Below are 20,652 nucleotides of genomic sequence, written 5' to 3' on the forward strand. Positions count from 1 at the left end.
AATGTAAGCACAATATCTTTTAAAAAATACTAAGCTGATTAAGCAAAAGATAATGGTGTCAAGAATAAGCAAAGTTAGTGTAAGATCCCAACATGCCCAGTGGAAATTTCCAGAGCTAGAAAATTGACCAATGACCTACTGACACGTGTGGCCCCGAAATGATGATAACCAATGAAAAGCTGACAGGTTTGGTCTCTAAAGGGTTTATAAGACAACACCACACTACTGTTAGGCAGAGTTCTTCTCTGCTGAAGCTCCGGCTCGCTACTGAATGCTCTCTGGTTTTTTGTCGACAATAAACTCTGCTGCTTTTTATTCGACTGAAATTTTGGACTTTTGGACCACGAGTGAAACTTAGTTTTCATCACAACAGACACACTAACTCTGAGGACACACTGTCTCTGAGGACACACACTAAGGACATACACTGTCTCTGAGGACACACACTGAGGACACACTAACTCTGAGGACACACACTGTCTCTGAGGACACACACTAAGGACACACACTGTCTCTGAGGACACACACTGAGGACACACACTGTCTCTGAGGACACACACTGAGGACACACACTGTCTCTGAGGACACACACTAAGGACACACACTGTCTCTGAGGACACACACTGAGGACACACACTGTCTCTGAGGACACATACTGAGGACACACACTGTCTCTGAGGACACACACTGTCTCTGAGGACACACACTGAGGACACCCACTAACTCTGAGGACACACACTGTCTCTAGTTTCAGGTCTTCTTCAAAACAGCTGATGATCATTTGGTCAATTAGGATCATGAGGCGACAGGTGGGCGTGTCCTCGAGTTCTCAGTCAGGCTCCACCCCCTGCTCAAATATGGTTACTCCTGTTTTCAAAAAATCAAGATGGCGCTGAACGAGATGTTTGACGTGAGGCTTCAGAGCTGCAGCTCACAAACCGAAGGTGACGTCACGGTGGTTTGATTCTTGGCTGCGTCTGATATTTGATATTTTAGAGCTTGGAGCAAATGTTCCCAGGTTTTTACCAGCTGATTTCAAATCACACTGAACAACTTCAACGGAGAGAGTTCATCTTTAGTCCATGGACAGGGGTCGCCAGCCTTTTTGAGACGGAGCTACTTCATGGGAACTGAGTCATACGAAGGGCTGCCAGTTTGATAGTTATATATTATTATTAATGATAAATGATTCTCATCTGTGTGAAGACGCTGATCACGTTCATGATTTCTCACAGTAATTATCAACATTGACTTAACAAGGTGGGAAACAGATGATATCAGGGTTCAACACTTTATTTCTATGAATCTCAGCAAGTGTTTACATTTTCAGACGATCACTTCTTCAACATTTCATCAGACAAATGTTCCATTTTCACGAGCCACCGACCGACCGTTAACAAATCATAGTCAGGAGTCAACTTCAGAATGAGAATAAACATTTGACAGAATCAAAAATAAATCATTCAATGAATTAGAAACGCATATCAAATCTAAGACGCAGCTCACTGGTGAGTTGTGTTATTTTCAGAACAGGCCTGCGGGCGACTCATGTGGTCCTTGGGGGCGACCTGGTGCCCACGGGCACCGTGTTGGTGACCCCTGGTGTAGGGTATAGGTTCGTTTGACACACACACTCACTGTAAACATACATGTGCAAAGGAGATTTCCCACAGCACGACCTCTGAGGTTTACGAGGCTCCCTGGGATCATTGTAACGTGTGTGTGTGTGTGTGTGTGTGTGTGTGTGCAGTATGTTTACATGCAAATGTCTACATACAATCATCCCATGATATTTTCCTCCATGAGCAGATTCATGTGATTTCCTCATGTTCTCAGTGAACATGTGTAAACACATTGGCTGCTTTGACTGTAGCAGCTGGTTTGTGTAGCAGTTGTGTGTTGTTGGTTACTACGGTTACCACTGTAGGATGTGTGATGTGTGCACCATGAGTTTTCTCTCTTCATTGTATATTTAGTTATTTTGGATTTATTGTGAATGTGGATGAAATGTGCGTTGACTCGAACGCTCTCCTGTTGCCGTGCAGATGATGGGAAGGTGGTGAAGGCGGTGTCGGTCATCAAACACAACTGGGACACAGAGGAGCTCATTCTGGAGGAGCTGACCGTCTTCCAGGTGACGTAGAGTTTCAATACTGCTTCTGATCCAGGAACCAAAAGTGAAGACCGAGGAGCAGATGTGAAGTCTCTCCAGCCCCCGACCCAAGAAATACTGGAGCAAGAGGTTGGAAGCATATAAAGTACGGTGATTTGAGCTGGTTCCATTACGCTGCTGCCACTAAACTGTGAGAAAGAAAATCAGAAGGCTGACGACGTTCTCATGGTTTTATCTTTTAACAGAACTACTTCTTCGGATGAAACATGTTCGTCCGTATCATTTTTCACTTTGATTTGATTTTGTGGAAATCATTTCACTGCTCTTCTTCGTTCTCTGTGAATCCTGACACACACACGCACACACACACACACACATGCAGGACTTTAATGCCTAAAACCCAAGTTTGTTGTAATGTCTCTCACTGCTCATCTTCCAGCTCTGCACCCTGTGATGTTCTGTGTGTGCGTGTAGTTTTTCAGTGGAACGTGTTCATCTGGACAAACTCCCCAAAAGAGAAACAAGCAGATATCAGGACGCATATTTCCCAAGATCCTCTGTGTTTACAAACGGACCAGGAAGACGAGCAGAGAGATGACAAAAATAGGAAAAGCACATTTTTGTGTGTTTCTGTTTTTAAACAGATGAAGAAGATGAGGAGGAAGAACAAGGAGAGGATGAAAGAAAAGGGAAAGAGAACCAAAACACTGTGCAGGTGAAGGGAAGGAAGGACGAGAACAAACAAACAGGAAACCAGGCGTTCGTTGTTTACCAACAACTGAGACAGGAACTGAGTCATTTCTGGGTGTAAAGAGCCGGAAGTGACCGTACAGCTGCAGGAGCAACTGACAGGTTGTTTGGATCCTGACTGGGTTTTCAGGTCGGAGGCTGTAGTCGGTCGGTCTGTGGGCTTTGAGTTTCCTTCATCCACCCCTCGGCTCATTCAGAGCGGTCGAGGGTCACTGACTCTCCTCTGTGAGGCCATGAAATGAGTCAGTGGTCCAGAAAAATGGAGCTCGGGGGTAATTTATCCACCTGATGGAGAGAGAGACTCATTAGATTTCTGACCTCAGAGCGAGGCCGCAGCATTTAACGTTCACCTCAACCTCTGCACGGCTGAAATATCAGTTCAGGTAAAGATCAGTCACCGTTTCTGTGTCGGTCACATGAGCCTCCACTCCTCCTTTTATTTTCCAGCTTTGTCTTCAGACTGTGTGGTTTGTTGCGACTGAATGAACGAAGCTCAGTGAAGAACTATTTCAAACGGCGTCTTTAAGGCTCCTGAGGTCGTTAGAAAACTGAGACACACAAACATTGAACACCAGGCTGTGAAGAAGACGAGGGAGAAGAGGAGTTTTCATGTTCAGTGTGATCAACTTGAATTTCTAAAATGAAATGTGACACAATCTGGTATCAAATGCATAGAAATGTGTGTGTTAATAAATCTACGTGGATTCGTTCGGCTCATCGTAAACAGCTGTAGATGCACGTTGGTATAAACGTGTGTTTTTGTGTGAAGCAACAGAAACATTCATCCATTTTTCTTTTTATTCCACAGAGTCCGACTCCCATCCTGAGCATGAAGCTGTCGACCAAGAGGGTGCGTCCTCTGACTTTTGTTTACATGCACGGAAACCATCTGATGCGAACATTTCTCGTACAAGTTTCAGCAAAAGTCGCGCGTGCTTAGGACGACACCAATCTGACATTGGGGGATGGGGAAAGAATAAGAAACCCAATAGGATCCTTGCAGCCGTCACTGCTCAGGCTCTAATTAGTCCAGTAAATGTTGTGTTCAAAGTTGTGTTGTTTAGTTGAGACTTGTGTTGTTGTTACAACAGTATAATGAACTCTCAATAAAATCAATCTCTCTCTGTGTCGTCCGTCTCGACCACAGCAACAGCTGTACGTGTCCGGCGAGCTCAGCGTGGCCCAGCTGGGGCTCCAGAGGTGCGAGCTGTACGGGACGGACTGTGCTAAGTGTTGTCTGGCCAGAGACCCCTACTGCTCCTGGGATGGACAGACCTGCTCCAGGTTCTTCCCCACCAGCAAGAGGTAGAGAGGGACAGAGGGGTAATGAGGACACCACACATTCATAACAGTTACCACATGTACATCACACTTTCCCCTGGTTTGGTGTTAGGCGGGCACGGAGACAGGATGTGAAGTATGGAGACCCCTGGAGTCAGTGCCCAGTCACAGAGGACGGTGAGTTTGATATGAAGTCTCTTTATATCAGAGGATCTGAGAGGAGGATTTCCTCCATCGATCATGTGTTTAAAGTGACGCAGCGATGGAACGCAGAACCACGGTGGTCTTCGCTGTTCGTCCACATAAGAGATCGGCATAAATCCACAGCTGTGTTTGATTCTCACGTCTGGATCCATCCAGAAGCTCCAGCTCCTCCTGTGTTCAGTCTGAGCAGGGTCTTCAGTTTGTCCTGTGTTTATACTGGAAATGTACTTGAAGGTAAATTACAATGTCTCTCATTAGAGCTCGCACCTTCGCCAAAGCCTCATGGTCCCTTCAAATATATAAATGTGTTAGTGCTGATTTATTGCATCAAGATCCAAACTGATCTCCTACAATACGATGCACAGAGGGAAAGAAGGACCTGCTAAAATATTGACGTTTTATCATTTCAGCCTTGATGCTTTTTCATGTCTGATTTTGAAGTTTAATGTTCAGCTTTGTTCTAAAGTCACAGTTTGATCAACATAATAACTGTACTAAATATATAGTATATAGAAAGTATAAAATATGTATATAAATATACAAATATTTGACCTTTTTTAACTACCTTCAAAAATAGTATCACAGATAGTAAATTCTATTTACTACTGAATGCAACAGGAACACACTGAATATTTAAACAGTTCATTTTGTACAATAATTAATTCAGCAAGAACATTTTCCTAATGTTTGATTATTTGTCCAAAACCAAAGTTTCAACTGTTGCACGATAACAAACCAATAAAGTTTCTACAGATTTAAAATACCTTCTTGAATATTCTCTGCTGCAGGTAGACATGGGGCGCACTCTAGGGGCCGTTCTGTGTAACTGCAGTTTTCTCCGCTTCAACACAGTGGCAGTAAAGATTATTGAAGTTAAAGAAATGATGAAGTGGTTGACATCTCAGAAATGTTTCTTTAGTTTCTCTTCCTGTTTAGAATGTGTGTTCCTCCTTTTTTCCATTCACACAAATCACCTGGTGAATATTTCCCCTGATCTGTGTTTCTCTTCTTTCTCCTCGTCAGACTCTGACGCTGTGGAAGAGAAGTCGGTGTACGGCGTGGAGGGAAACTCCACCTTCCTGGAGTGTGTTCCTTGGTCACCTCCGGCCGAGCTCAGGTGGACGGTGCAGCGGCACACGGGCAGCTCGCAGCAAACTGAGGACAGAGTGAGTCTGAATCAGTCAACATCTGCTGGAGACGTATCAGAGGAGAAGACATGATGAGATTCAGTTTATACACACAAACACATTTTGTCACCATGAAACCTGCTGCTTCTCTCTCTCTCTCTCAGCTTCCTCACAGCGATGACGACCGCTCTCTCCACATGAAGCGTGGTTTGCTGGTTCAACGCCTGGAGCTGGCTGACGCAGGCGTCTACACCTGCAGCAGCCATGAGCACTCCTACAGCCAGGTCCTGGCCCGATACCGCGTTCACATCATCCCCAACCACAGCCTCCACCCAGCTGCCCGACACCAGCAGAGCCACGGCCCCAACCACGGGAAGACTGGCCCGGTGGGGGGAGCCCTACCTGTGTTCCTGGGCCAGTCCGGGGCCTCTCACCCGCCGTCGTCTCTGCCGGGACTTGGGAACTCGTGGCCGCCGCAGCACCGGAGCTACAAGGACCTGCACATGGTGGGGACCAAGAGTCTGAGCGTGGACGAGTACTGTGAGCAGCTGTGGTACCGAGAGAAGCGCCGGCAGCAGAAGCTCCGCACTCTGAAGCTGAAACAGGAGAGCAGGAAAGCTCGGGTGAGGAGGAACAACCCTCCTGAGGTTCCTCTCTAGTCGGCTGCAGGACAAAGACTCTGGACAACAGCTCCTGTGAACTCAGAGGACAAGAACGCTTTGTTTTTGAGCAAATCATTCCAATGGGTAAAAAATCATTAAAGACCGAGTGTCATGAAAACAAGAGAGTAGTATTTACCTCACCTGAATATCCGACACCACAGAAAACATGGAAAGAGCAGTGTAGAAAGGTTCTTTGTCTCTGAACTCATGTCGTCATTATGGTTTGGAACACAGAGCAGCTGAAACCTGACGTCATCAGGCGTCTGATTCATAGACTGTAAATAAAGTTTGGTGAAGCGTCTCCACTTTCTCCCTCCATCCAGAAATAAAGCTGAAACATCTCACGTAGGAACACTACCACCTCACGATGCTGACGTCATGAAGAGTCAGAGTCTGATTAGGGGATGGAGCCGTGGTATCCAGGTCTAACCCGTACACCTATCAGTCAGTCTCAGCTGTCAATCATGACGTCTCCGCCTCTTTTTATATCATCAAATAAACGGATTCAAACCAAACGGATCAGAAACACTTCAGTGAGACAAGAACGACCTGAAATCACAGAAACATCTTTGACAAACATTTATCTAACGTCTATTCTAACTTTTTTAGTTTGGTCCATGTCCCGTCTGCTAATGTGGAGGAGGACCTATACCGCAGCCAGCCACCAGGGGGCAATTGAGAGGATTTGGCTTCACGTTAGGGAGCTGCCATGTCGTCCATCTTTATCTACAGCCTCTGCTCTGAATCATGAATCAGCTCCAAGGTTCCAAGACTGTTCGGTGTGAGACTTGTTTCCTCGTGGATCCTTGTTGACGGTTTAAAAGACAGATTCTGTGTTAAATGTTTTATTATTAGTTCAAAGAACAGATTTGACAAAGAGACGAGCGGCCTCAATTATTTACTAACAACGCTTTGATGCTTTTAATGCAAAGTTTAATTAGAAGACTCAAGTTTACCAGAATCTCTCTCTCTCTCTCTCTCTCTCTCTCTCACACACACACACACACACAGATATGTAGAATGACAGAAGACTTCATAGTAAAAGTATTTGCCCAGTTTACTGCCACATGTAAACTTGTATTTTTCTACATGTATTTATGTATTGCTGATCTACACTGATGGGATCTAGACCTCATACTTATGACAGTGGGTGGATTAAAGGCCTGAGTGGAAACGCACACGTGAAATGGACCTCGCTTGAAAATACCTTGTATGTACATCTTATCAGTTCTGCCCTGTAGCTAATAATTATTACTCACGACGATGAATATTAAAGAACTCTATTTTTGGTAGTTTTCTTCCTTCATGTGTCAGAGTTTAGTTTTTAGTGTTTAGACTTAAACGAACGTGTGTTTTTCTCTTTCCATCAAATCAAAGCAGTTTTTTTAACGTCACAATTCTCCAATGAGCTTTGAGATCAACTTGTTTTATATTGTATGTGAATAAAACACAGGATGACAACTTACATGTCAAATCAATCCAATTAAAACACGATCAAGGCTTTGGTTGGAAGTTTTTTTGTGGAATAGAATTTACACTTACACATAAGTTTTATCTGTAGTACATATGGAGCAAAGAGGTAATAAGTACTTTCTATGGTGTCATTTCAATTTCATCACGAGAGATAAACATGTATACATGTTATTATTATCTGTAGACTGAGGAAGTCTTTCTGACAAGTGTAAGAAGCAGACATTGTCATTTAATTGACACTGTATAGATCTTTTATATTTGTACACTGTACGTTTAACAGGAACAAGGTTTAGTGTTAGTGTTCAAGGTTCAACAACTTTATTGGCAGAAACAAAGAGAAGTGACAGACAAGGCAGGAAGCTGTGTTCATGTCAAAGTGACTGCTGCTCTCAGAGATTCTCTGTCAAGAGTTTTCACTGCTGACGACTTTATAATGAACTGATTCATTAAAGAGAGAAGAGACGAGACACACACACTCAGAGACACACTCACACACACACACACTCAAAGACACACACACACACACTCTCACACACTCACACACACACACACACACACACTCACACACACACTCACACACTCAAAGACACACACACACACACTCTCACACACTCACACACACACACACACACACACACACTCACACACACACTCACACACTCAAAGACACACACACTCACACACTCAAAGACACACACACACACTCACACACACACACACACACACACACAAACACTCACACACACACACTCACAGACACACACACACACACACACACACACACACACACACACACACACTCACACAGTCATGTGATTTCCAGTAAATGCAGAGAGGGGGAGGAGTCAGTGAAAGTGAAAGTGTTTTCAGACTAAACAAGTTTATGATTCTACACGTCGACAGTTTGAACTGTGAGGAGCAGAAGGAGGAGAAGTAAAGACCGAGGAGCAGAAGGAGGAGAAGTGAAGACCGAGGAGCAGAAGGAGGAGAAGTGAAGACCGAGGAGCAGAAGGAGCAGAAGGAGGAGAAGGAGCAGAAGGAGCAGAAGGAGCAGAAGGAGGAGAAGGAGGAGAAGGAGTGAGTGTTTACAAACATTTATATTATTCTTCCTCCAAACTTTCTTGTAAATGTTCGCTGCTCCTCCCACAAAGTTTGACGCACATTCACACTAAAGACATGAGATCGTGCGCATTTGTCTCGATCTCTGTGCTGTGACTTTTCTACAACGTTCGTCCAGCGGTTCGTTCGCAAATCGCTAAAATACCGAAAACCAAATGCATGGGAGTCAAGGTCTCTCGCCCATTTAGAGCGAGTGGGGACAAAATGGCTGAACCCGTCCGTCCATCAGTTTGTGTGTTTAAACATTTCTCAAAGACACAAACAGACACACATGATTCTTACGGGTCAGCCCCACCATAGTTGAACCAGGAGAATTAGAGCATTAGTTTGAAGACTGGTGCTAGAGCACAGCACTCTGACTGTGTGTGTGTGTGGAAATCTCCAGCACCATTACAGCTGAGTCATGCTAACCTCAACAAGCAGCTTTCACACGACCACAGACTGACAGAGAATATTACACGTGCACGTTTTGTGGTGAGTGAATTAATAACCACGAAGCTGAAGCCTCGTGTGGAAGGAGAGTTTGTGAAGGAGTCCCTCGTAGCATCAGAGGCCTCACCAGAGAAACAGCTCCAGCCTCACCTCCCCTCAGGTGAGGCTGACATGTGAGGACATGCAGCTCATGAGTGACACAGAGCTTACAGACTTTTGTCCCGTCTCTTTTTGCGTCCCTAGGGATGTGTTCATAATAGTGTGGCCCTCGGAGGACTTTATACAAATTGAAATGGCCCTTGATGTGAAAAAGGTTCCTCACCCCTGGTCTATACGATGATGAGGAAACCAAGAGCAAGAGTGAACGCTGCTCACGTCTGTTCAGTTCAGCGTTGAGAACAAATATGAAGGAGCACAACACTGCAGGGATCAATATATTTAACAATGAACTTCAACAGTCTTCTTATGTTCCCGACCACATGATCTCGGTTGTTTAGACATGCTGCAGGATCCTGTCAATGGATTTGAGGACAATCTCTGATCGAGTTAAATAAAGTTAAATTGAATGGACCACTGGCTCTTGAGAGCTGGGGGCGGGAGGCAGTGAAGGAGGCGGCTGCTGCTTGATTGACACGTTCCTCAGCTCTTCACATTTGGCCGCCCTGCCAAAGTGCCGCTCTAGACAATCGTCTAGTTCATTTGTTATATTTGAAGAAACACTGAATCTATGCACCTGGCTTCATTGTGTGTTTGACATCACAGGGTTTTTCCTCTCAGACTGAAGATGAGTGGTGATGTGGAGGAAGAGGACAGAGCCGAGTCTCCAGAGTTCAGCTGTGTGTCTCTGAAGAGTGACCGGTCCAGAGAACATCCTCCATTGTTCAGTAATGAACCTGGACCCTCACACACAAAGTAAGAGACCTGCTACAAACATGTAAACCTCCAAACTGAATCCTCAGAGAATGAATCAGTGAATGATGAGTTCTGAATGAAAACATGTTTGTGTTTACAGAGGTGAGGACCACAGACTGAGAGCAGAGTCTCCAGAGTTCAGCTGTGTGTCTCTGAAGAGTGACTGGTCCAGACATGAGCCTCCAAACTTCAGTAATGAACCTGGACCCTCACACACAAAGTAAGAGACTGTTTCTACTGTGAACTGATCTGAAGAGGATGTAGTTTCCTCTAGTGTGGCCCCTGCATTAGGACACAGCTTATTGAAATTGGTGACTAATCTCTCAGAATCCCTCAAAGAGCTCAGACCTCCACCAAGGCCCAACACGCTCCTGATGAAACCACTTTGAAATTCACTAGATCCATTTCACTCATAAACATCAGTCCTCTGAACATCTGGTTCACAGAACACATCCTTCACCAAGTTTACTGGTGATCTGTTCAGTGGTTTTTATAATCCCACTAACGAACCAACCAACCAACACACAAACATACAGGGTGGAAACAAAACCTCCTTGAAGTGATGACGACCTGTGACTGTGACATTTGACTTATCAGGATATGTCTTCACAGAAAGAGGAGGAGGAGGAGGAGGAGGAGGAGGAGGAGTCATGTTTCAGAGGAGCAGCAGTCGTCCCGCTGTGCTTCGTGTCAGGACGTCCTGAAGGATCCAGTCTCCACCAGCTGTGGACACTGGTTCTGCAGACAGTGCATCACCTCATACTGGGACCAGTCTGGTTCTTCAGGAGACTCCTCCTGTCCCCAGTGTGGACAAAGATCCAGAAGAGGAGCTGGAGCTCAGACAGCCGGTCAGAGCAGCACTGTACATGTGTCTGCTGATGTCTTCACTTCTGACAACAGCACATGTTTGATTTTGTTCCTTCATACAGCATCAACATTTCACTTGGTTATAAAAGCACAAAGTTCAAAAGCTTTGATTTCTCTAGTTTTTCTGTATCTGATGAAAACAATCAGCAGATTCTCAGATTCTCTGTCTCTGACATTGTTTCTTGTCTTTCAGCAGATCGGGGTCTGCAGGAGGTTTTAGACCAACATAAGATCAGTCTGAGGAGGAGATGTGAACATGTGACTGAAGGAACTGAGGAAACAGGAAGTAGAACCCTCCTCAACAGGATCTACACTGAGCTCTACATCACAGAGGGACAGAGTGAAGAGGTTAATACTGAACATGAGGTGAGGCAGCTTGAGACGGCTTCCAAGAAGAAGAGCCTCCACGACACTCCCATCAAGTGCCACGACATCTTTAAAGCCTTCACTGACCAGCAGAGCAGCATCAGAGTCGTCCTGACCTGCGGCGTCGCTGGCGTTGGAAAAACCTTCTCGGTGCAGAAGTTCACTCTGGACTGGGCAGAGGGTTTAGAAAACCAAGATGTGGGTCTGCTGGCTGTGCTTTCGTTCAGGGAGCTGAACCTGGTGAGAGACGAGCAGCACAGTCTTCTCACGCTGCTCCGTGTTTTCCATCCAACATTACAGAAGCTCACGGCAGAGACGCTCGCTGTCTGTAAACCTGTGATCATCTTTGACGGCCTGGATGAAAGCAGACTTTCTCTGGACTTCAACCGCAGGGAGGTCGTGTCTGAGGTCACACAGAGGTCATCGGTCAACGTGCTGCTCACAAACCTCATCCAGGGGAATCTGCTTCCCTCGGCTCTCGTCTGGATAACCTCCCGACCTGCGGCGGCCAATCAGATCCCTCCTCCATGTGTTGACAGGGTGACAGAAGTACGAGGCTTCACTGACGCCCAGAAGGAGGAGTACTTCAGGAGGAGGTTCAGTGATGAGGAGCTGAGCAGCAGAATCATCTCACACATCAAGACGTCCAGGAGCCTCCACATCATGTGTCAAATCCCAGTCTTCTGCTGGATCAGTGCTACAGTTCTGGAGCACATGTTGACCACAGACCAGAGAGGAGAGCTGCCCAAGACCCTGACGGACCTGTACTCACACTTCCTGCTGGTTCAGACAAAGAGGAAGAACAACAAGTACGGTGGAGGACATGAGACGAGTCCACAGCAGCTGACGGAGGCTGACAGGGACGTTCTTCTGAAGCTGGGGAGGCTGGCGCTTAAACATCTGGAGGAAGGAAACATCATGTTCTACCAAGAAGACCTGGAGCAGTGTGGTCTTAATGTCACAGAGGCCTCGGTGTACTCAGGAGTTTGTACTGAGATCTTCAGAAGAGAGTGTGTGATCTTCCACAAATCAGTCTACTGCTTTGTTCACCTGAGCGTTCAGGAGTTTCTGGCTGCAGTCTACATGTTCCACTGTTACACCAAGAGGAACTCAGAAGAACTCAACAACTTCTTGGGAACATATGGGAACACAGACGGTACCTTCTCCCTGAATGACCTCCTGAAGAGAACCATGGAGAAATCCCTCACCAGTAAAAATGGTCATCTGGATCTGTTTGTTCGCTTCCTTCACGGCCTCAGTCTGGAGTCCAACCAGAGAGTCTTAGGAGGCCTGCTGGGTCGGACAGAGAACAATCCAGAGATCATCCAGAGAATCATCAACAACCTGAAGGAGATGCAGAGTGATGACATTTCTCCTGACAGAAGCATCAACATCTTCCACTGTCTGACTGAGATGAACGACCACTCAGTACATCAGCAGATGCAACAGTTCCTGACGTCAGAGAACAAATCAGAGGAGGAACTCTCTGAGATCCACTGCTCAGCTCTGGCCTACATGCTGCAGATGTCAGAGGAGGTTCTGGATGAGTTGGACCTGAAGAAGTTCAACACATCAAACCAGGGTCGACAGAGACTGATCCCAGCTGTGAGGAACTGCAGGAAGGCTCTGTGAGTCCAGACCTGATCAATAACATGTTGAATCAGTGCAGATGAGTCAAACACACACAGTGTTCAATGATTCTCCTTCTTGTGGGCAGCATGGTGTTGTAGTGGTCAACACTGTTAGTGCAGCCTCTCTGTGAGGAGGATGTTCTCCTCCTGTCTGCAGGGTTTTCTCTGGGTTCTCCAGCTTCATCCACAAACCAAAGACATGTAGTGTGTGTGTGTATAATATATGTATACAATAGTACATGTGTACATATGGTATATACACATTCTCATCTCATTGTTGTATATCCAGTATGTTCTAGAAGTTTTCTTGAAGCTGGTGAAAGATGAACTCAGTCTGTTTGATTCACTCCAGAGTTTCTGAGGCTACATTTAAACATGAAACATGACTCGTCAACATTTTGTGCTCAGAGACCGTGAACTGCAGGACTCCGTGTTAAAGTGAAGATCTGGATTCATGATCCGACACCATCGATTAAAAACTGTCGTCTAACTCATCCCAATAAAAAACAGAACAAATGAACGTGAACTTAGTTGAAAAGTTTTAAACATGAACAGTTTATTCTTTCTTCAAACTAGAATTCTCATCCTGTGTCTGTGCACCACCACCAACCAGTGCAGAGTCAGTCCCTGCAGGTCACTGACATGTTGCATTCACAATAATATGAGGTCACTGTAACCTTTGACCTTCGACCACTGAAATCTAATCAGTTGATCTTTGAGTCCAACTGGTCAAAATGTGAAGAAGTTCTCTAAAGACAGACTTGAGACGTCATGTTCAAGTCCTTGACCTCTGACCTTTGACCACCTGAATCTAATGAGGTCATCTGTTAGTCTGAATGAACGCTTGTACCAGATCTGAAAGGATTCTCTTGAGGTGTTTTTAAGATCAAATGTTCAAGAGGCAGAAAGTGGATTAACCAGGGTGAGGGTCACATGATCACGTTTTGTATGAATGTTGTGTTTTCTGATTTTATTCTCACACATTTGATATTTTCTTTAATTACAGACTCGTTGGTTGTGGACTCTCAGAGATTCATTATGAAGTCGTGGCCTCAGCTCTGAAGTCAGACCCCTCACATCTGAGAGAACTGGATCTGAGCTTCAATGACCTGCAGGACTCAGGAGTGAAGCTGCTCTGTGCTGGACTGGAGAGTCCAACCTGTCGACTGGAGACTCTGAGGTCAGGTCCTTAAATCCTTGAAGGTTCACTTTTCTAAAGTTCTTTCTTATTTGGTCATTTATTTAAATCGAACTGTCTCAGTTCTGCTCACTGTCCCTCAGTCATCTGTCCCTCACCCAGCCTGTCAGTCACGTCCACCTCATCAGTCCAACTCCATTCATAAAGTGTCAGTGAGTAACATGTGGACAGAGACCGAGCACTCGTCCTCCTCAGGCTCTCAACAATAAGACACGTTCTTATTGAAGCACGTTGGACAGTTGATGAGTATAGAACCAAACAGGAAGTGACTGTCAGGAGCCATCTCTACTTTAAACAGTGTTTAATGACACAAACCTACTCAGTGACCAAACACACAGAGAAGAAGGTGATGAATGAAACAATGGTCCAACATGTCTGATGTGATATTTATCTTCAGGTCACAGACTGGACTGAGGTCAGCAGCATGTTGAGAGTCTGTGTTGACATGATGACGATCCACAATAACAGGAGGACACATTCAAACATTCACATTTCTTTATCCAGGTTGAGTCTCCGGGTCCAAATAATCTATTGTTACTGAATCAGGACTCGTCTTTAGTCCAACATGTCTGATTTCATATTTCTCTTCCATGTTATGAGTCTGTGCTGACATGAATATCTGTTATTTTCACACATGAACTCAGATTCATTTACAGTTAAGTTTTATTCTTTCTTCAGGTTGGAGTGCTGCAGTCTGTCAGAGATCAGCTGTTCTTCTCTGGCTTCAGCTCTGAGGTCAAACCCCTCTCATCTGAGAGAACTGGATCTGAGTATCAACAAGCTGCAGGACTCAGGAGTGAAGGAGCTGTGTGGTCTTCTACAGAGTCCAACCTGTCCACTGGAGACTCTGAGGTCAGTTCACTGACTTTTGTAGATCTCATATCTATAACACAGCATTTATACACAGTTCATCTCATTTAATACTCATTTTATTATTTTTTAAATAATTTTATTTCCTTTTTTATCATCAACATACAGCAGCTTTGTAATCCAGTAAGTGCTAAATGCTAATACAGAGGTGTGTCTGTTGCATTTTCGTCCCCTCCCCTCTACATGTCCCTCCCCCCGAAAACAAAAATCTTATCATACACAACAACTCAATTCAATTTAGTTCAATTTTATTTGTATAGCGCCAAATCATAATATACATATCTCAAGGCACTGTACATAGAAGGTGAAGACCTCAACATCATGTTAAATCTAGAGAAACACAACAGTTCCCACAATGAGCAGCACTTTGAGACTGTGGAGGAAAAACTCCCTCATTAACAGAGAGAAGCCTCTAGAACCAGACTCAATGTGGAGACATCTGCCTCCACCGGTTGGGGTGAGCAAAGAAAATGGGGGGAGGAGAGGAGAGAGAGGGATAGTGGGGAGGGGGAAGTAGGGGAGAGGGGGGGCGAGAAAGACCGGGGACACTTGAGCACCATCAGGCATCAGATCTGACTTGTTAAAATGTGAACAACAGTGTAAAGACTATTAATTATTATTGATGACAGACACATTTGATATCATAATGAATTACTGAGATATTGTAATTAGTAATAGTAAAAGTTGTTGTCCTGAGGTTCAGGGGTCAGAGATATCTGAGATGAGAGAGAAAAAGAGAGAGAGAGACTATGGGAGGACAAAGTGAAACAGTCATTGACATGTATTAAAATAAATGAATGAATGAATGTGGGGGGGCAGAGAGACAGAGAGAAGTGGAGAGGTGCTCAGTGCATGATGGGAGTTCCCCCAGCAGTCTAGACCTATAGCAGCTTAACTAAGTGATGGGTCAGGACCTGATCCAGAACTATAGACTTTATCAAAGAGGAACGTTTTCACTTTAACTTTAATGCTGAGATGGTGTCTGCCTCCTGAACCCAGAGTGGGAGCTGGTTCCACAGGAGAGGAGCCTGGTAGCTGAAGGTTCTACCTCCTGTTCTGCTCTTACTGACTCTAGAACCACAAGAGAGCCTGTGTTTTGTGAATGAAGTGATCTCTTTGGATAATATGGTGTTATCAGCTCTTTGAGATATGAAGAGCTTGATTGTTAAGAGCTTTAAATGTGAGGAGCAGGATTTTGAAATCTATTCTGAATCTTACAGGGAGTCAGTGTAGAGAAGCCAAGACAGGAGTAATATGATCTCTCCTTCTAGTTCCTGTCAGCACTCGTGCTGCAGCATTTTGGACCAACTGGAGACTCTTTACCGATTTCCTGGGGCATCCTGATATGGAAAATAAAAGCTCCCGCCTGCTTCCTGAACAGGCCCCGCTGAGCGGCTAATGCTAACAGCGGTGTCCCGTCCAGGTCACAGGGGCTCCTGCTGGAGGCTGGAGGCTTCGGGCAGGTTACCAGAACCAAAAAATTAACAATTAAAAAAGTAATGAAGCCTAGAACCAGGTATGGACAGGCCTCTGACACAGGAGTCTGTGGCCATGTTAGAATAGCAGTAGATATATTTTTTAGTACCAACGTGAACACATTTAGATTCATTCCATTTGAATTAGTCTTGTCTTGCTTTTCGGCAGGATGTAGTTTGTATTTAAGAGTAATTAATGATGAATGTGAGATGAGTCCAGGCTGTGCTTGTGTGTTCGTTTAGGCATCGTCATGTAGTTCATTCATAGTTGTACATAGTCAGAGCATCCTGAGGTCCAGGGAACGACTCCTGTGTCAGAGGCCTGTCCATACCTGGTTCTAGGCTTCATTATTATTTTAATTTGGGTCAGCTGCTTCATGGGAGACAATCAATGGAGCTGATTTATGAATCAAAATAGCAGTACCCCTAGCTTTACTGTTGAATTTAGACTGGAACATTTGTCCAACACAATCTGTCTTCATTTTCGGGTGATCTCTATTTTTAGCTGAGTTTGTTGAAGAAATGCAATGTTGACTTTAAGGTGTAAGAGATGAGAGAATACTTGATGACGTTTGATTGGATGGTTAAGTCCCCGAACATTCCAGCTGATTAGATTCATGTGGCAGCCGTTTCTCCCTGAAGTTGAGGGAGCAGGTGTTGCCATCAGAGTTTATGGAAGAAGAAAATGTGAAGGATCATTTTATACCTTTTGTGATGTATCTGAGTTAGCTGTGTAACTCTAGTCGAGCTTAGTACGTTCAAACATGACCAAGTGAATACAGATAAAACCTTCAACACAAACAATGAACACATCAACCCCAACCTCCCCATTATCCTCAGTGTCATTCTCTAAAGAAAGACACAAGACTCCCAAAGCTTCCAAGCTTTTTCTGAGATCACACTCTTGGTCTCAGCCACTGTCTCTTTGATAGAAAAGTATTTGAGCTATAATCAGTCTATTAAACTAGTGATTCAATTATCTGATAGAGAATCAACATAAGGTAGAACCCCCCCCCCCCCCCTTTGTTTTTAATAAACAATCCAATAAAATAAAATATATTAGATAAAGAAAATACCTGCAAATGTACTTAATGGGCCGTCACAACATAAAGAGAGAGAGAGAGAGTCACAGGTTTGGATCATGGCCATAGCCGGAGATCATTGACATATTATGCATAGACTATATAGTGGTAACGTAAACCCCCGGACCGCCCGGGGAATGTAAACGAGCGTACCCTAGCGGAGTTTGCCCTTTGACCTCATGACGTCATTTGTTGTCAAGTGAAGCTATGCCCGAACGCTTCATTTAATACTCATTGAACATAATTCCTCTTCAGACATAACTTGAATCCATTCATTCATTAATCTGGGACATTTTAAATATTCAGCTACTTGTTAAAACTCATCTGTGTTTAGTTCTGGATTTCATAAACTGATCTCAGGACAGAGACCGGGTCCAAATAATCTATTGTTACTGAATCAGGACTCGTCTTTAGTCCAACATGTCTGATTTCATATTTCTCTTCCATGTTATGAGTCTGTGCTGACATGAATATCTGTTATTTTCACACATGAACTCAGATTCATTTACAGTTAAGTTTTATTCTTTCTTCAGGTTGAAGAGCTGCAGTCTGTCAGAGATCAGCTGTTCTTCTCTGGCTTCTGCTCTGAGGTCAAACCCCTCTCATCTGAGAGAACTGGATCTGAGTAACAACCAGCTGCAGGACTCAGGAGTGAAGGAGCTGTGTGGTCTTCTACAGAGTCCAACCTGTCCACTGGAGACTCTGAGGTCAGTTCACTGACTGATTTTGTAGATCTCATATCTATAACACAGCATTTATACACAGTTCATCTCATTTAATACTCATTGTATTATTTTATTTATAATTTTATTTTCTTTTTTATCATCAACATACAGCAGCTTTGTAATCCAGTAAGTGCTAAATGCTAATACAGAGGTGTGTCTGTTGCATCTTCGTCCCCTCCCCTCTACATGTCCCTCCCCCCGAAAACAAAAAACATCTCATACACAACAAATAGAAACAAACAAACAAAACAATAGTAATAGTGACAATAATATCTCTAAATAAAAAGATGAACAAACAAAACAAAAGGATAAACAATAACATGAAATGAAGTCAAATGTCAACTTTCACAAGAAAAACTTCAGGCAAAACAACAACAAATAATAATGAGCAAATGTCCATACAATCCAGTAAAGAGGAAGACATGTATGTCAATCACAGCTGTCTCCATGTCAAATGTTTTACACCTTGGTTCAAACACAAATCAGTCACAGAAGGGTACACAGCTTTAGCGTCTTCATGTGTGCTAGAAATGGTTGCCACGTCTTATCCAATGTACCTGTTGAACCACCTAACGTCCACCTTATTTTCTCCAGATGTAAAAACTTCAGAAGTTCTGTGGTCCATAGCACATGAGTGGGAGAGGCCTCCTGCTTCCATTTCACAAGGAGAAGTCTCCGAGCAATTAGGGAGGCGAAAGCAATAGCATTGGAGTAATGTTTGGGAAGGAGAGCGTCTTCAGAAACTCCTCCAGAATTACAATCAAAGGGGGAGGGGCTTAAATTGAGTCCAAACACCTCAGAGAATGTCTCAAATATAGACGTCCAATAATTGTGAAGATTTGGACAAGTCCAAAAAGTATGAATGAGGGAACCTGTGTCTGCCTTACATCTGTTGCATAAGGGCTCTAACCCTGGATCAATCTTTGCTCATGTTTCCTTTGACAAATGAAGCCATGTAGAACCTTCAATTGTAGGAGTCCATGTCTGGCACAGATGGAGGAAGAACGTACTCTATGAAGGACAGACTGCCAAATGTCCTCTGTTATTGTGTTTAGAACAAGGTCCATCTGTTTGGAGATGTACTGGAGAAACCCTGCATCAGATAGCAGGAGAGGGTTAAGCCTCCATGAGTAAATAGAATTTTGATGAGGAAAGCTGAGCTCTAACACCAGAGGGCTATGATCAGATATTACAATACTATTATACGTGCATGCTTTTACCTGAGATAATCACTTTTTATCAACCAAAAAGTCATGGATGCACGAGTATGTTTGATGTACAGGAGAGAAGAACCAGTGTTGTCTGATGGATAAAGAAGTGGCCATGCGTCAACGACCCCATCGGTCTCCAGATACGACTGCAGAACCAGAGCAGACTTTGAGAGTGGTGACGGTCTTGTGGAAGAGCGGTCAAGTGTAGGGTCCATGATAGTATTCATGTCTCCCCAAGTAATAATGAGTGAGTGTTAATACCAGGTAATGAGTGAAGAACGTTTCTGAAAGAATCACTATCGTCCCAGTTGGGGGCGTATACATTAGCTAAGAGTAAAGGGCGTTAAATAAAGAGCCAGTTACAATTACATAACGGCCATTTGGGTCAGCTACTACATGGGAGACAATCAATGGAGCTGATTTATGAATCAAAATAGCAGTACCCCTAGCTTTACTGTTGAATTTAGACTGGAACATTTGTCCAACACAATCTTTCTTCATTTTCGGGTGATCTCTATTTGTAGCTGAGTTTGTTGAAGAAATGCAATGTTGACTTTAAGGTGTAAGAGATGAGAGAATACTTGATGACGTTTGATTGGATGGTTAAGTCCCCGAACATTCCAGCTGATTAGATTCATGTGGCAGCCGTTTCTCCCTGAAGTTGAGGGAGCAGGTGTTGCCATCAGAGTTTATGGAAGAAGAAAATGTGAAGGATCATTTTATACCTTTTGTGATGTATCTGAGTTAGCTGTGTAACTCTAGTCGACCTTAGTACGTTCAAACATGACCAAGTAAATACAGATAAAACCTTCAACACAAACAATGAACACATCAACCCCAACCTCCCCATTATCCTCAGTGTCATTCTCTAAAGAAAAACACAAGACTCCCAAAGCTTCCAAGCTTTTTCTGAGATCACACTCTTGGTCTCAGCCACTGTCTCTTTGATAGAAAAGTATTTGAGCTATAATCAGTCTATTAAACTAGTGATTCAATTATCTGATAGAGAATCAACATAAGGTAGAACCCCCCCCCTTTTGTTTTTGATAAACAATCCAATAAAATAAAATATATTAGATAAAGAAAATACCTGCAAATGTACTTAATGGGCCGTCACAACATAAAGAGAGAGAGAGAGAGAGTCACAGGTCTGG

At 44.0% G+C, this 20,652-nt stretch overlaps 2 protein-coding genes across 6 annotated transcripts in view; both read left to right on the forward strand.

Moving 5' to 3' along the window:
* Window positions 1-764: 764 nt before the first annotated feature.
* On the forward strand, window positions 765-7,429 carry LOC109648135 (semaphorin-3D-like). 2 transcript variants are annotated; one of them, XM_069515709.1, is made up of 7 exons: window positions 765-944; window positions 2,046-2,134; window positions 3,672-3,713; window positions 4,011-4,168; window positions 4,257-4,582; window positions 5,372-5,514; window positions 5,640-7,429. In XM_069515709.1, the coding sequence occupies exons 1-7, from the start codon at window positions 887-889 to the stop codon at window positions 6,132-6,134; spliced, it is 1,311 nt and encodes a 436-aa protein (XP_069371810.1). In that variant the 5' UTR covers window positions 765-886; the 3' UTR covers window positions 6,135-7,429. The 2 variants fall into 2 exon arrangements, with proteins under 2 accessions (XP_069371810.1, XP_069371812.1); XM_069515711.1 differs by having other exon boundaries at window positions 778-944; window positions 4,257-4,321.
* A 1,028-nt stretch (window positions 7,430-8,457) lies between these two features.
* Window positions 8,458-20,652, forward strand: part of LOC138405628 (NACHT, LRR and PYD domains-containing protein 12-like) — a 30,961-nt gene continuing 18,766 nt past the window's right edge. Inside the window, exons 1-8 of one of the 4 annotated variants that reach the window (XM_069515417.1) lie at window positions 8,458-8,687; window positions 9,924-10,073; window positions 10,174-10,293; window positions 10,686-10,921; window positions 11,137-12,934; window positions 13,944-14,117; window positions 14,814-14,987; window positions 18,096-18,269. In XM_069515417.1, the coding sequence (XP_069371518.1) occupies window positions 9,946-10,073; window positions 10,174-10,293; window positions 10,686-10,921; window positions 11,137-12,934; window positions 13,944-14,117; window positions 14,814-14,987; window positions 18,096-18,269 (2,804 nt within the window). In that variant the 5' untranslated portion in view covers window positions 8,458-8,687; window positions 9,924-9,945. The remainder of the gene's footprint in view (window positions 8,688-9,923; window positions 10,074-10,173; window positions 10,294-10,685; window positions 10,922-11,136; window positions 12,935-13,943; window positions 14,118-14,813; window positions 14,988-18,095; window positions 18,270-20,652) is intronic. The other 3 variants (XM_069515437.1, XM_069515430.1, XM_069515422.1) reach the window with 3 other exon arrangements.

The sequence above is a fragment of the Paralichthys olivaceus genome, chromosome 2, assembly GCF_024713975.1.
Source record: "Paralichthys olivaceus isolate ysfri-2021 chromosome 2, ASM2471397v2, whole genome shotgun sequence".
Taxonomy (NCBI): Eukaryota; Metazoa; Chordata; class Actinopteri; order Pleuronectiformes; family Paralichthyidae; genus Paralichthys; species Paralichthys olivaceus.